The sequence below is a fragment of the Schistocerca gregaria genome, chromosome 4, assembly GCF_023897955.1.
Source record: "Schistocerca gregaria isolate iqSchGreg1 chromosome 4, iqSchGreg1.2, whole genome shotgun sequence".
NCBI classification, from domain to species: Eukaryota; Metazoa; Arthropoda; class Insecta; order Orthoptera; family Acrididae; genus Schistocerca; species Schistocerca gregaria.
Genome location: NC_064923.1, coordinates 752,608,352 through 752,625,599, shown reverse-complemented (window position 1 = coordinate 752,625,599; position 17,248 = coordinate 752,608,352). Strand labels below are relative to the sequence as shown.

At 39.0% G+C, this 17,248-nt stretch overlaps 2 protein-coding genes across 2 annotated transcripts in view; one reads left to right on the top strand and one right to left on the bottom strand.

The window, feature by feature from the left end:
* The window catches only part of LOC126365934 (FAS-associated factor 2), a 105,284-nt gene extending 95,759 nt beyond the window's left edge, over positions 1–9,525 (bottom strand). Inside the window, exon 1 of the mRNA XM_050008704.1 lies at positions 9,276–9,525. Within this exon, the coding sequence (XP_049864661.1) occupies positions 9,276–9,332 (57 nt within the window). The 5' untranslated portion in view covers positions 9,333–9,525. The remainder of the gene's footprint in view (positions 1–9,275) is intronic.
* The window catches only part of LOC126365935 (mortality factor 4-like protein 1), a 121,688-nt gene continuing 113,961 nt past the window's right edge, over positions 9,522–17,248 (top strand). Inside the window, exons 1-2 of the mRNA XM_050008706.1 lie at positions 9,522–9,786; positions 9,906–10,020. Coding sequence (XP_049864663.1) covers positions 9,741–9,786; positions 9,906–10,020 — 161 coding nt within the window. The 5' untranslated portion in view covers positions 9,522–9,740. The remainder of the gene's footprint in view (positions 9,787–9,905; positions 10,021–17,248) is intronic.

The window sequence follows — 17,248 nt, the reverse complement described above, 5'->3', positions numbered from 1 at the left end:
GGACACACCTAAAAATTTTGAAAATTCTACCTTAGCTACAGACTTCTGTTCAAATTCTATATTTATTACTGGAGTTGTGCCATTTACTGTACGGAACTGTATGTACTGTGTTTTATCAAAATTTAAAGAGAGTCCGTTTGATGAGAACCACTTAATAATTTTGTGAAAAACATCATTTAAAATTACATCACTTAGTTCTTGGTTTTTGGATGTTATTACTATACTTGTATCATCAGCAAAAAGAACTAACTTTGCATCTTCATCAACATGGAATGGTAAGTCATTAATGTATATCAAGAACAGTAAAGGACCTAAGACCGAACCCTGTGGGACCCCGTGCTTGATAGCACCCCAGTTTGAGGAATCAGCTGTTGTATTAACATTACATGAACCACTTATTTCAACTTTCTGCATTCTTCCAGTTAAGTATGAATTAAACCATTTGTGCACTGCCCCACTCAAACCATAATGATTTAGCTTATCTAAAAGAATTCCATGATTTACACAATCAAAGGCCTTTGAGAGATCACAAAAAATACCAATGGGTGATGTCCGGTTATTCAGAGCATTTAATATTTGATCAGTGAAAGCACATATAGCATTTTCTGTTGAAAAGCCTTTCTGAAAACCAAACTGACATTTTGTTAGTACTTTATTTTTACAAATATGGGAGGCTACTCTTGAATACATTACTTTCTCAAAAATTTTTGATAGAGCTGTCAGAAGAGAGATTGGGCGGTAGTTGTTGACATCCGATGTATCCCCCTTTTTATGCAATGGTTTTACACTGGCATATTTCAGTCTATCAGGGAAAACACCCTGCTCCAAAGAGCTATTACATACGTGGCTGAGAATCCTACTTATCTGTGGGGAACAAGCTTTAAGTACTTTGCTGGAAATGCCATCAATTCCGTAAGAGCTTTTACTTTTCAGTGAGTTTATTATTTTACTGATTTCAGAGGGAGAGGTTGGTGGAATTACAGTTGTTTCAAACTGCGCAGGTATGGCCTCTTCTATTAATAGCCTTGCCTCTTCTAGTGAAGATCTAGATCCTATTTTCTCCACAACATTTAAAAAATGATTATTCAAAATATTTTCAATTTCTGATTGTTTGTTAGTGCACTTGTCATTCAGTTTTATTGCACTAAAGTCTTCCTGTGCTCTTGGTTGCCCTGTTTCCCTTTCAATAATATTCCAAATTTCTTTAATTTTATTATCAGAGTTACTGATCTCAGATATGATACACATGCTTCTGGACTTTTTAATAACTTTTCTTAGTACCGCACAACAGTTTTTATAATATTGAACAATTTCGGGGTCAGTACTCCCTCTTGCTGTTAGATACAGTTCTCTTTTACGGTTGCAAGATATTCTTATTCCTTTAGTTAGCCAAGGTTTTTTATATGTTTTCTTGGAATTATGTTTAACTATTTTCTTGGGAAAACAATTTTCAAATACCCTTAAAAATGTATTGTGAAATAAGTTATATTTCAAGTTTGCATCGGGTTCCTTATGCACTTCATCCCAGTCTAGCTGCTGTAGGCTTTCCCTAAAGTTTGCAATATTTATATTGTTAATTCAACGCACTGCTTTGAAAGTCTGATTTATTATACTGCATGGAGCTATGTCATGTACTGTAACAAGCTGTGCACTATGATCTGAAAGACCATTCTCAACAGGATAAGCATTTATGTCCTTAAACTTATCTTGGTCTATAAAAAAAGTTATCTATCAATGTACTGCTGTTCTTTGTTATCCGAGTAGGAAAATCAATGACGGAGCTCAAATTGAAAGAACTGAGTAATACTAAAAGGTCATTCTTCCTATTACACTCTTTCAGGGAATCAACATTGAAATCCCCACAAATGATAATTTGCTTCCCCCTGTCTGACAGATAGCACAACAAAGCATCCAAGTTTTCTAGAAATAGCTGGAAATTCCCTGAGGGGGACTTATACACTGTTACAATTATGAAAGTGCCATCATTTAGTTTAAGTTCAGTGGCACATGCTTCCATATGTTGCTCTACACAAAATTTTTTAGTTTCTAAATTTTTTGCACTGTGGAAGCTTTTGACATATATGGCAACTCCTCCTCTCATCATATTATCTCTACTTACATGTGCAGCTAATTTGTACCCATTGATGCTAATCTTTTGCATATCAGTGACAATGTGATGCTCAGACAGGCATAGTATATCTATTACATTCTTGGTTTCTATATCTTCTAAACAAAGCAGAAGCTCATCAATTTTATTCTTCAATCCCCCAATATTTTGATGAAATATACTAACAGTATTTTTCACTTTACTTTTGTGAGTATCTTGAACTTTTTTAACATCTTTAGTACTTTTATTCTTCAATCCCCCAATATTTTGATGAAATATACTAACATTATTTTTCACTTTACTTTTGTGAGTATATTGAACTTTTTGCACATCTTTAGTACTTGCCTGGCTGAGTTTCCCACTGGACACTGATCTTACACTAAAAAAAGAGTTTCCACCATGAGATGTAGTTCCTCCCCCCTTTAAATTTCCTGCTATCAGCCCAGCCAGTTTACCCTTCCCTTTCCTGTTGAGGTGTAGGCCATGTCTAGTATAGTCCCACCTACAGAGTGAATCAACAGGAACCACACCAATGTGTGACCCTGCACCAGATCCAAGTAGCCGTTCCAACTCCAAATTAACTCTCCTGACAGAAGAGGTCAAATGAGGTCGGTCGTGGCGCTCCAGAACCGACACAAACCCAACACTGGTATGATTCGATGCCGATGCAATCTTTGCCAGGTCACACTTTATGCTGTACCCCGGATCTCTGTCAATACTGTTGCCCGGCCCACCCACAATAACCACGGTGTCTTCCTTAGTAAAACCTTTACATAGTGAACCTAAATCCTCTGTAACCTGCCCAAGTTCAGCACTAGGTTTGAAAAAACTTGTGACCTGGTAATCCAACCCTAATTCATCCTGCAGAAGTTGGCCCACACCCCTAGCATGCGAACTACCTAGCAACAAGACTTTCTTTCTCTTTGCAGACTTCCCTACATTCTTAATCAATTTGCTGCTGAAAGCTTGTTGAGCCCTGTCTACATCTACTTCTGTGAGAGGCTCATCAGTTTCTGACTAAGGCAACAGGTCAAACCTATTTTGTACATTAATAACAAAGCTGTCAGAAGAATTTCTTGGCCTGTTCCTCATGCCTGTTGCCACTTCCCACCCCTGTTTACCCTTCTCCCCCCTTAACCTGCCCAGTTCTCGCCTAGCCTCATCTAACTCAGTCTGAAGGGCAGCAATTTTCCCCTCCTGTTCCACAATCTTCCTATCTCTACTGCATAGCCTACAGAACCACTGATGAGTCTCGCTCATTTTCCCAATTCCCACGCCACTACAGTCGCCCCAATGAAAAAAGTTACTACATCCATCACACCAGACCCCGGAGCTAACGATCCTACGGCACGTCAGGCACTTTACACTCATGGTACAAATCGATTTTAGTGACAGAAAGACAATTAAGTTACCGGAAAACAATGAAAATACGTGTACGAAAAATTAGGCCTACTCGCGACTATGTAAACAGTGGTTCAGAAGTTTTTTACTGGAAATTACTTAAGAGATGACGATACTCTACAGATATAAAGGGGCAGCAAACGTATTTAGCACACTAAACTATCAGTAAATGCACTTAAGATTGCGGTATGAAGTTTAATCTGAAAACTCAAAAGTTCGGCCTGGCCGCGATATGTAAACAAAACGAACTTTACGTGATTACTGTGAAAATACGCGAGTAAGACAAAAACCTTTAATGGTACGCTTGCAGAGCACTATAATTAACGTAATAAATTAGTTTAAAGTGTTAAAAAACAGTTTATTACTACTTAAATTACTTATCTTGTACAAGAGCTGTGACTCAGACGTCCATGTAGCAGGCGCAGGGCTACCAACCTCTTCACTTGGGTTTTCCCAAGTTGCTACGATGTATGCTGGGATGATTCCTCTGATTACATCATGGCCTCTCCTACTTTGTTTATATATACATGTGTATATATTATTTCTGTAAGGCATTTGACATCTCTGGCACAGTTGTACTGAATGGTCTAACAAGGACTAAATAAATAAAATATGGATTGACCACAGTAAGCAGGTTAAAATGGATGTGGATTGTGGTGACTGTGTTGGGATGTAAAGACTTGCACAGGATAGACTAGTGTAGAGAGCAGCACCGAACCATCTTCATGTTTAAGTCCACCATCACCTCCACAACAACAACAACAACATGAGGTATCAAATGAAATTTGTGCCAGGACTGAGGATTCATTAGTACGGAGATAGCAAAATGTTATTTTGAACAGAGTGTCATTAACAGAAGTATTCAGTGGTGCCCAAGGGCAATGCACATTAATCACCTGCAAGGCAATATTATCAGTGTACCTAGTGTTAGATGAATGAGTCACAATTGGAATTAATTGACTCATACAAATATTTGCATGTAAGGTTTATATGGACATGAAATAGAATGACCAGAAAGGCTCAGTTATGACAGATTTCACTCAATAGGTTGGATATTGGAAAAATGCAATCAGTCAATTATAACGTGACTGTCTACAACATACTCATGTAATGCATTGACACAAAAATATTGTTCCGGTATGTGTGACCTTTACCAGATAACAGGACTAAGAGGAAATACTCAACATATGCAAAGCAGCACAGCACGAATGATCACAGGCCGGTCTGACACAGGTTGGAAAAATTGAACTTGAAATTTCTTTCAGACAGGAACCCAACTATTCTGTGACAGGCTAGTTACAATGTTATACGAACCAGTATTAAGGGTGGAACATAGGAACATACTACTGCTCCCTATGTATTGATCCCATGAAGCAATCATTCTTCCTATGCACCATATATGAAGACAATGTGAAGATACCTATATATGTGGAACAATGGGTAGTACTCACTGCGGCAGGGGAAAAAACACACACATACACACACAAGGATTTTACTTTTACGAGCTTTCGGAGCCAATGGATCCTTCTTCTGGCAGAAGAAAGAACTCCTGGCTCCAAAACCTTGTAAAAGTTAAATCCGTCTTTGTGCTTCTTTCCCTATCGCTGCTTGGTGAGTAAATTGTTTTATCTATACATTTATATTATAAGTAATTGATTATTTTCATTATATATGTAAAATAGAAAGAAACTTCCACATGGGAAAAATATATTAAAAACAAAGATTCCAAGACTTACCAAGCGGGAAAGCGCCAGTAGACAGGCACAATAAATAAAACACACACACAGAATTTCTAGCTTTCGCAACCGACGGTTGCTTCTTCAGGAAAATGGGAAGGAGAGGGAAAGAAGAAAGGATGTGGGTTTTAAGGGAGAGGGTAGGGAGTCATTCCAATCCCGGGAGCAGAAAGACTTACCTTAGGGGGAAGAAAGGACAGGTGTACACTCGCACATATCCATCCGCACATACACAGACACAAGCATACATATATTAAAAACAAAGATTCCAAGACTTACCAAGTCTGCTTGTGTCTGTGTATGTGCGGATGGATATGTGCGTGTGTGCGAGTGTACACCTGTCCTTTTTTCCCCCCTAAGGGAAGTCTTTCCGCTCCCGGGATTGGAATGACTCCTTACCCTCTCCCTTAAAACCCACATCCTTTCGTCTTTCCCTCTCCTTCCCTCTTTCCTGAAGAACCAACCATCGGTTGCAAAAGCTAGTAATTCTGTGTGTGTGTGTGTTTTGTTCATTGTGCCTGTCTGCCGGCGCTTTCCCGCTTGGTAAGTCTTGGAATCTTTGTTTTTAATATATATAAACCCACATCCTTTCATCTTTTATTTTCCTTCCCTCTTTCCTGACGAAGCAGCCGCTGGTTGTGAAAGCTCAAATTTTGTGTGTGTGTTTGTGTGGTTTTTTTTTTTTTTTTTTCATTGTGCCTATCTACCGGCGCTTTCCCGCTTGGTAAGTCTTGGAATCTTTGTTTTTAAGATTCATCTCCCAGTACCCACTGCAACCTACATCCTTCTGAATCTGCTTAGTGTAGTCATCTCTTGGTCTCCCTCTACGATTTTTACCCTCCACGCTGCCCTCCAATAGTAAATTGGTGATCCCTTGATGCCTCAGAACATGTCCTACCAACCGATACATTCTTCTGGTCAAGTTGTGCCACAAACTTCTCTTCTCCCCAATCATATTCAATACTTCCTCATTAGTTATGTGATCTAATCTTCAGCATTCTTCTGTAGCACCACATTTCGAAAGCTTCTATTCTCTTCTTGTCCAAGCTATTTATCGACCATGTTTCACTTCCAAACATGGCTACACTCCATACAAATACTCTCAGGAGTGTCTTCCTGACACTTAAATCTATACTCGATGTTAACAAATTTCTCTTCTTCGGAAAAGCTTTCCTTGCCATTGCCAGTCTACATGTTATATCCTCTCTATTTCGACCATCATCAGTTATTTTGCTCCCCAAATGGCAAAACTCCTTTACTACTTTAAGGGTTTCATTTCCTAATCTAATACCCTCAACATCACCCGACTTAATTCGACTACATTCCATTACCCTAGTTTTGCTTTTATTGATGTTCATCTTATATCCTCCTTTCAAGACACTATCCATTTCGTTCAGCTGCTCTTCCAAGTCCTTTGCTGTCTCTGACAGAATTACAATGTCATAGGTGAACCTCAAAGTTTTTATTTCTTCTCCATGGATTTTAATACCTACTCCAAATTTTTCTTTTGTTTCCTTTACTGTTTGCTCAATATACAGATTGAACAACATCGGGGAGAGACTACAACCCTGTCAAACCCCCTTCCCAACCACCGGTTCCCTTTCATGTCCCTCTACTCTTAAAACTGCCATGTGGTTACTGTACAAATAGTAAATAGCCTTTCGCTCCCTGTATTTTACCCCTGCCACCTTCAGAATTTGAAAGAGAGTATTCCAATCAACATTGTCAAAAGCTTTCTCTAAATCTACAAATACTAGAAACGTAGGTTTGCCCTTCCTTAATCTATTTTCTAAGATAAGTCGTAGGGTCAGTATTGCCTCACTTGTTCCAACATTTCTACGGAATCCAAACTGATCGTCCCTGAGGTCGGATTCTACTAGTTTTTCCATTCGTCTGTAAATAATTCGTGTTAGTATTTTGCACCTGTGGCTTCTTAAACTGATAGTTCAGTAATTTTTACATCTGTCAACACCTGCCTTCTTTGGGATTGGAATTATTATATTCTTCTTGAAGTCTGAGGGTATTTCGCCTGTCTCATACATCTTGCTCACCAGATGGTAGAATGTTGCCAGGACTGGCTCTCCTGAGGCCATCAGTAGCTCCAATGGAATGTTGTCTACTCAGGGGGCCTTGTTTCCACTCAGGTCTTTCAGTGCTCTGTCTAACTCTTCACGCAGTATCATATCTCTCATCTGATCTTCATCTACATCCTCTTCTATTTCCATAATATTGTCCTCAAGTACATCGCTCTTGTATAGACCCTCTATATACTCCTTCCACCTTTCTGCTTTCCCTCCTTTGCTTAGAACTGGGTTTCCATCTGAGCTCTTGATATTCATACAAGTGGTTCTCTATTCTCCAAAGGTCTCTCTAATTTTCCTGTAGGCAGTATCTATCTTACCCCTAGTGAGATAAGCCTCTACAACCTTACATTTGTCCTCTACCCATCCCTGCTTAGCGATTTTGCATTTCCTGTCGATCTCATTTTTGAGACGTCTGTATTCCTTTTTGCCTGCTTCATTTACTGCATTTTTATATTTTCTCCTTTCATCAATTAAATTCAATATTTCTTCTGTTACCCAAGAATTTCTACTAGCCCTCGTCTTTTTACCTACTTGATCTTCTGCTGCCTTCACTACTTCATCCCTCAAAGCTACCCATTCTTCTTCTACTGTAGTTCTCACCCCCATTCCTGTCAATTGCTCCCTTATGCTCTCCCTGAAACTCTGTACAACTTCTGGTTTGGTCAGTTTATCCATGTCCCATCTTCTTAAATTCCCAACTTTTTGCAGTTTTTTTCAGTATTAATCTACAGGTCATAAGCAATAAATTGACTTCAGAGTCCACATCCACTCCTGGAAATGTCTTACAATTTGAAACCTGGTTCCTAACTCTCTGTCTTACCATTATATAATCTATCTGAAACCTGTCAGTATCTCCAGGCTCTAAAATAATAAAAATAAAATAATAATATATGTTTAGTTACTGGTACTTCTACTCCTTAAAAAGTGCATAATAGACTCCCCCTTGCAATTTGGTGTGGACATAAACCATAGGCTTCACTACCAGTCAATTTGTTCCCCGAACCAGATCATCTTTCACACTCATTGGCTTCGTCAATTCACAAACCAAACTGTGATCTTCCAACCTAATCTAGACCTTGCACTGCTCTTTGGATTGGACTGTCACCACAACCAAGATTTCATGGAGGGGAGGGGGCGGGGTTCCAATATGTAACTTTTGCCAATGCTGTCAATAATTTTTCAACTTATTTGTGACACACATTATTATTGTTTATAAAATATTAGCTAACTAGCATTCACACAATCTGCATTCTGTAATGTTGTACAACAGTCTTTTATTACAATAGTAGGCCCTGTGTAAGAGACAAACATGGTAATTACATTGTGATTTTGTTGGGAATATAAATGTGTTTAGAAGCAAGAAAGTTATTGGTGCAGAGCTCTGCTTATAATTTGCCCTATCAGTAAACAATGTACAGTTGCATAATATTTATTTTCCTATTAATCTTAGAAAACATGAAAGACACCTAAAGAAAATTTCTGACGACACATGAAAGTGTACGAAAGAATACACTGTTTTCAGTTTCTTGTTCGAATGGGTATTTATGAAACCAGTGAGTGTTATGTCGTATGTTACTGACATACCACAGTTCTTGGAATACTAGTAATATCGCAAGTAAACAGTATTCATCATATCACAATCGAGTCTATATGATTACAACCAACGTGAAACTTTGACTGTAAGCAATAAACTGATATGAAAAAAACATCTTGCACAATCACAACCTATAGCTGTGATTATCTGTTTGAAAATCATTTCCTGACACCGTCGTTAACTGCTGTGTTCACTATCTTAGAATACGTATGTCACAGATCTGGGAAAAAGTACATTCTCCTCTCGTTCCAACTTAGAAATGGATTCATATTTTCGGTTGGAGGTACATACATACTGGGTCTGCTAAATTATACAAATACCATAACCAACGTGTTCTGTGTTGTTCAGCATACCTGGAATTGCAGTATCTTTTCAGTCTGTTCTGCAGATAAACTCATGAGGTCAGCCATTATATTTAAAGCAGATTATCTTCATAAAACACCAGTAAGTGCTCTCCTGTACTGAAGCATAAGTTGCACCATCAATTTTATCACATTTCGCCAACTTTCTGCAAGCAGCGCATTGCTACACTTCTTTTATTACAAAGAGTTTCCAAGCCACCGTGTTTCGTTGATAAACATAACCAGAGATGTTATTAATGTTTTGTTGTACTGGTTGGCATCGTTGGTTAGAGGATTGTGGCTAGTGTGAGGGCTAAATATTTTTCTATTGTGATCGTTGATGCTAATCATTTGCTAAATATTTCAATCTGCGGTGCTATTTCCGCGCATAGGTTTGGTAATTGGCAAGACAAATAGAAATATCCAATAAATAGCAATCATATATTCCAGGTTATAAGTGTGAATTTAAATGCAGAAATGGCGAATGTGAAAGGTTCTCCTGTAAAGGCAAAGTTTCAGAAAGGTTTGCACGTAAACATTGTTTACTTAAGACTGATTTTTATCGAGGTGTTATTTTTGCGTAATATATTTCCTCTCGTTTAGCTAGTATTTCATTTGATAAATTTACGTTTTATGTTATAGGTGAGAAAGTTTTATGTTTTCATGGGCCTCTGATATACGAAGCTAAATGCCTTGAATCGGAAATAAAAGATAAACAAGTGCGCTATTACATTCACTATGCTGGTTGGAACAAAAAGTAAGTAACAACAACGCAAAATAGTTTTGTATACAGTAATATCCCCTTTTTCTTAATTTTAACGCCTTAATAGACTCTGTTACAAAATTGTCATTAAGCGACTTAGGATGAATGCATAAAACATGAATCCTTATAGCTGGGCTGGTGTTTGAATATCACTTCTCCGAAATTCCAGTTGAATGTCTTAACATGCAGTACATCACACTGTATTTTGTTTCCCTGCAGCAATAAACGAATATGTATTTCATACAGGCCCTATGTTTAACTTAGAGACTGTGAATGCATACTCAGTTATATTGCAGCAATGTTGTGACTGCATGTATGTACTTCACCTTACACACACACACACACACACACACACACACACACACACAACCTACCTACACGTACGTGTGCGCGCTCGATCTTCCGCTCCCCAAATATTCCTTTACTTGTAAAAACAAGAATTTCACGCCTATTACTTACCACAGTAGTACAAGTTTATATGCCAGCTAGCTCTGCAGATGACGAAGAAATTGATGAAATGTATGATCAAATAAAAGAAATTATTCAGATAGTGAAGGGAGACGAAAAATTAATAGTCATGGGTGACTGGAATTCGATAGTAGGAAAAGGGAGAGAAGGAAACATAGTAGGTGAATATGGATTGGGGGTAAGAAATGTAAGAGGAAGCCACCTGGTAGAATTTTGCTCAGAGCATAACTTAATCATAGCTAACACTTGGTTGAAGAATCATGAAAGAAGTTTGTATACATGGAAGAACCCTGGAGATACTAGAAGGGATGAGATAGATTATATAATGGTAAGACAGAGATTTAGAAACCAGGTTATAAATTGTAAGACATTTCTAGGGGCAGATGTGGACTCTGACCACGATCTGTTGGTTACGAACTGTAGATTAAAACTGAAGAAACTGCAAAAAGGTGGGAATTTAAGATGATGGGATCTAGACAAACTGACTAAACCAGGTTGTACAGAGTTTCAGGGAGAGCATAAGGGAACAATTGACAGGAATGGGGGAAAGAAATAACAGTGGAAGTAGTAGTGAAGTAGGGATGAAGTAGTGAAGGCAGCAGAGGATCACGTAGGTAAAAACATGAGGGCTAGTAGAAATCCTTGGATAACAGAAGAAATATTGAATTTAGTTGATGAAACGAGAAAATATAAAAATGCAGTAAATGAAGCAGGCAAAAAGGAATACAGACATCTCAAAAATGAGATTGACAGGAAGTACAAATTGGCTAAGCAGGGATGGCTAGAGGATAAATGTAAGGATGTAGAGGCGTATATAACTAGGGATAAGGTAGATACTGCCTACAGGAAAATTAGAGAGACCTTTGGAGAATAGAGAACCACTTGTATGAATATCAAGAGCTCAGATGGAAACCCAGTTCTAAGCAAAGGAGGGAAAGCAGAAAGGTGGAAGGAGTATATAGAGGGTCAATACAAGGGCGATGTTCTTGAGGACAATATTATGGAAATGGAAGAGGATGCATAAGAAGATGACATGGGAGATATGATACTGCGCGAAGAGTTTGACAGAGCACTGAAGACCTAAGTCAAAACAAGGCCCCAGAAGTAGACAACATTTCATTAGAACTACTGATAGCCTTGGGAGAGCCAGCCCTTACAAAATTCTACCGTCTAGAGAGCAAGATGTATGAGACAGGCGAAATACCCTCAGACTTTAAAAAGAATATAATAACTCCAATCCCAAAGAAGGCAGGTGTTGACAGATGTGAAAATTACCGAACTATCAGTTTAATAAGTCACAGCTGCAAAATACTAAAGTGAATTATTTACAGACGAATGGAAAAACTGGTAAAGCTGACCTCGGGGAAGATCAGTTTGGACTCCTTAGAAATATTGGAACATTTGAGGCAATACTGACCCTATGAATTATCTTAGGAGATAGATTAAGAAAAGGCAAACCTACGTTTCTAGCATTGGGAATGTTAGAGAAAGCTTTCGACAATGTTGACTGGAATACTATCTTTCAAATTTTTAAGGTGGCAGGGGTAAAATACAGGCAGCAATAGGCTATTTACAATTTGTACAGAACCAGATGGCAGTTACAAGAGTCAGTGGTTATGACAGGGAAGCAGTGGTTGGGAAGGGAGTGAGACAGCATTGTAGACTCTCCAATGTTATTCAATCTGTATATTGCGCAAGTAATAAAGGAAACAAAAGAAAAATTTGGAATAGGTATTAAAATCCATGGAGAAGAAATAAAATGAGGTTTGCCGATGACATTGTAATTCTGTCAGAGACAGCAAAGGACTTGTAAGAGCAGTGAACGGAATGAACAGTGTCTTGAAATGAGGATATAAAATAAACATCAACAAAAGCAAAATGAGGATACTGGAATGTAGTCGAATGAAGATGGTTGATGTTCTGGAATTAGATTAGGAAATGAGACACTTAAAGTAGTGAAGGAGTTTTGATATTTGGGGATCAAAATAACTGATGATGGTCGAAGTAGAGAGGATATAAAATGTAGACTGGCAATGGCAAGGAAAGCGTTTCTGAAGAAGAGAAATTTGTTAACATCGAGTATAGATTTAAGTGTCAGGAAGTCATTTCTGAAAGTATTTTTATGGAGTGTAGCCATGTATGGAAGTGAAACATGGACGATAAATAGTTTGGACAAGAAGAGAATAGAAGCTTTCGAAATGTGGTGCTACAGAAGAATACTGAAGATTAGATGGGTAGATCACATAACTAATGAGGAGGTATTCAATAGAATTGGGGAGAAGAGGAGTTTGTGGCACAACTTGACTAGAAGAAGGGATCGGTTGGTAGGACATGTTCTGAGGCATCAAGGTATCACCAATTTAGTATTGGAGGGCACCGTGGAGGGTAAAAATAGTAGAGGGAGACCAAGTGATGGATACACTAAGCAGATTCGGAAGGATGTAGGTTGCAGTAGGTACTGGGAGATGAAGAAGCTTGCACAGGATAGAGTAGAATGGAGAGCTGCATCAAACCAGTCTCAGGACTGAAGACCACAACAACAATCTTCTTTTATCGGAATCACTTCGCTGAGAGGCTGCATGTGCAGTTGTATCTGGAACAGGTGAAAGGAAAGAGAAACTTGATTATGTGATTACACACCATTAACCAGAACACATACTATTAGTAGGGCCTACGTGTAATTTAGTTTGGTTTTTCGCAAGTCATTAGCATTTGTGGGAACCAACATATGCTCCTAAAGCGATAAAGCATGTGAAATATCCTTTTCCTGCCACTTTATATAGGAGTTACACAGACATCACATTGTGAAGTCGGTTTCTTTTTGACACACGTGGCTTCTGAGTGAGAGTCAATTACTCATTATCTGTAGAGGACCCAATAGTTGTGCCTATTGTAACAATGTAAGTCACTTTTAATTTGCAGATCTCAAAGATTGGCTTCGATTATCAATATATACCAAACGAAAGCGTTGGTACGTTAATAGAAACAATAACAAACACACACACAAATTTCAAGTTTTTGCAACCAACGGCCGCTTCATCGGGAAAGAGGGAAGGAGAGGGGAAAAAGGACAGGTACACACACACACACACACACACACACACACACACACACACACACACACACACACACACACACACACACACCTGCGAGCATATAACAGACACAAGCAGACACATGTCTTTCTCCTCCCGGGATTGGAATGACTCCTTACCCTCTCCCTTAAAACCCACATCCTTTTGTCTTTCTCTCTCCTTCCCTCTTTCCTGATGAAGCAACCATCGGCTGCGAAAGCTTGAAATTTGTGTGTGTGTTTGTGTTTGTTATTGTTTCTATCAACATACCAACACTTTTGTTTGGTAAGTTACAGAATCTTTGTTTTTAGATATATTTTTCCCATGTGGAATGTTTCCCTCTATTATGGGAATGTGCTGTATTGAGGCCAGTATATTAATTTTGAAATTAATGTTTCTGAGATTGTTACATCATAATAATAACCATTCCTTGTTGTATAAAAATTTCTTATAAATATTATAGGCCAGCTAAAAGATGTACTCATAACCAACAAGCATATGTAAATACCCATTTTCTCTACTTCGAAATTGTTTCCTTAAAATCAATTTTGTTTTAATTAAATTCCTATCTTTGGGAACTTGTGCTCTAGCAATTTATTGTATACAAAGATTCCTTTAAGTTGGTCATTGTTAGGCCAGTACAATTTTTGCAGTGCTGACCAAGGTCTAGGCTAATGTGTGTTGATGGATCCAACCCTGGCTGTGGTGACATACTGATATGCGGCATAGCTCGAGGTCTGCATCTCACAACACTCAGTTGTTTCTGAATCTCACTTAGCAGTGATTTTAGTTCACTCTGTAGTGTTTCAGTAGTGTTAGCTGTGAATTACCTCACGCAGATTTAATATCGTTGTTCTTGATTTCTTACTTTCTTTGACCATTGCCTTGGATGCAGAGTGAAGAATTTCATTTCCTCCTTTCTTTTTGCTTGCTGGGAGAAAATACAACACGGCACATACTACTTTTCTTGAATAAATACGCAAACACCTATTATACAATTCTTATATTGTCCACAGTATATGCAGTTTACTTCAGATAACATCAAATGACAAATCAGAATGTCCAGCTCGAAATCCCTACATTAATGTTTATACAAAGAGTGAATGATCCAGAATGACAGTTTATTAACAGTTCACCTGGTTGAATTCCCCACATAAACACTGCCAGCAATATATCTATACATTCTCTGAGAACGTCACATTACTCCAGTGTAGGTCGGCAAGGCAAGGTGCTCATATTTGCGGCCATGCAAGTAATTCCTCTGATGAAGCTACTGCAATGGCTGTTCCATTTTGAAAAAATGTGCCTTCTCTCTGTTTTGTTCTCCACATGCAAATAAAACAATAAATCCGACAATAGCTGCACTCTCCCCTCAGATAATTTGTTTCATGTTTTCCGTTCATAAGTGTCATTTGTTCGTAAAAGTGTGTAGGGATACACATTGCTCCTCTGGGGCGGTATGTAACTCCACAACTGTCTTGTCTTTACTATTTATGTTTTTTACTTACACTAAAAGTACAGGATCTGTACATGTTTCAGTTTGACGACAGTCTTTTCATAATTTTACAGGATTATGTTGTTCAGAGTACTATTTCTCTTTCTGATTTGCACTAATGATTCACGCCGGCTGTTGTGGCTGAGCGGTTCTAGGTGCTTCAGTCAGGAACTGTGTGACCACTACGGTCGCAGGTTTGAATCCTGCCTCGGGCATGGATGTGTGTGATGTCCTTAGGTTAGTTAGGTTTAAGCGGTTCTAAGTTCTAAGGGACTAATGACCTCAGATGTTAAGTCCCATAGTGCTCAGATCCATTTGAAGTAATGATTCACATGAAGTTCATAATAATCTGGCATTTCCTGCACTATTAGATTTTTTTGTACTTGGTTTTAAGATAACTTTGATGTGTTCTGTTTCGTGATGCGTAATGTTTTACCTCGCGTGCTCACTTGCTGTATCTCTTTTATTTGATGACAGAAATGTGCAGGTCCTTGTTCCACCGGGTGAAAGTGTGTCCAGTACATCTGTTACACCTTTTTCCATTACTTTTTATCATCTTGATTTTTCACATTTTCAAAATTCAGAGGTAAATTTCCATGGAATTTTTCATTAGAGGCCAATGATGCTGCGTGCGGTATAGTATAGTAATTTATTCATCCATGGAGCATTTTACAGTAATGTAGGGTTTGCTGCTCAATATGAGAGTGAACATAATTTATATATGGAAAACCCGGGATGAAATAACAACAATATGACATTAAGATAACTGTTACTCTGCACACAAAGAAGGCATTGGGTAGTAGACAAACACAGTGAGAGTTTCCACCTCTACAGTTCAGTAGCTGGTGATGGTGGGAATAATCCAGATGGTGTGGGCTCTGAAGCATTTGTTGAATTCAAGCACACCATATTGGTTGGCATGCTCAGCAACTAGATGGTCCAGTAGTCTGTTGACCAGTTTGGTGACGGCCATTCGTGCGGATAGCTTGTAACTGGTCATGCCCATGTATATCTACATTTACCATCCCAACATTTGCCTAAAAGAATTTATGTGCTATGGATGCTCTTAATTTTTAACTATTTTGAGGTGTTCTGAGTATCTTGTTTTAAAATTCCCGCATGTTTGTCCTATGTATAGTGATTGGCAAGTGATGCATGTGAGTTTATATATTCCTGATCTGTTGAATTTATCTGTTGGTCTCTCCTGTGTTCTGAGTTTTTTCTGTATTGTGTTGTCTGTTGTTCATCCTATTTGGAGTCCCTCTTTAATAACATACAGAAAGTTCTGTTTGAAAATTATGAAATATTTGGGAATAAAGGAGATGACTCACCGAAAGGCAGAAGCAGTGCTTCTACGATAGGCACACAAATGAAAGGTATGGAGCTTGACTATCTTTGGGAACGCACTTCCTTTTTCTGGCTGTAGGAACACACACACGTGTGCCTGCGTATCCCCCCCCCCCCCCCCCCCCTCCACATACACACACGTTTGCCTACATTGTGCTCAGTCGACAGCCAGCTCTTTACTGGCCTATAGTGAGTGTACTGGGGTGAGGAATGGTGAGAGATGGGAGGGGGTTGGGGGGCAGCTCATGGGAGAGTGGGGAGCTGTCTGTGGCTTGGGTGAAGTTAAAATGGGCATGTGGCAAACGAATGAACATGTGATTTCATAGACTATGTCATGAGACAACAGCACACAACTAGCTGATGTGAGGACACAGATTAGATGGGGTTGCTGGGGCAGGAGATACACTCACACAGATACATACTATATTGGATGGGGGGTGGGTCGGCAGCGAGTTACATTAGGTTTAGGCCAGGAAGGTTATTTGGGGGGGGGGGGTGAAGGGTGTGCTGTAAGGATAGTTCCCATCTGCACAGCTCAGGAAAGCTTGTGGTGGTGGGGAGGGTCCAAATGGCACGGGTTGCGAAGCAGCCATTGGAATCGTGCATGTTGTGCCTCTGGATGTTCCACCTTGTTTTTGGCAACGTTTTGATCGTGGCCATTCATTGCAGTTGACAGCTGGTTGGTTGTCATAGCAATGTAAAACACTGTGCAGTGTTTGCAGCAGAGCTGGTATATAACATGACTGCTTTCATAGATGGCCCAGCCTCAAATAAAGTAGGATAAGTCTGTGATGAGACTGGAGTACGTGGTGCTGGGAGTGTGGATTGGGCAGGTCTT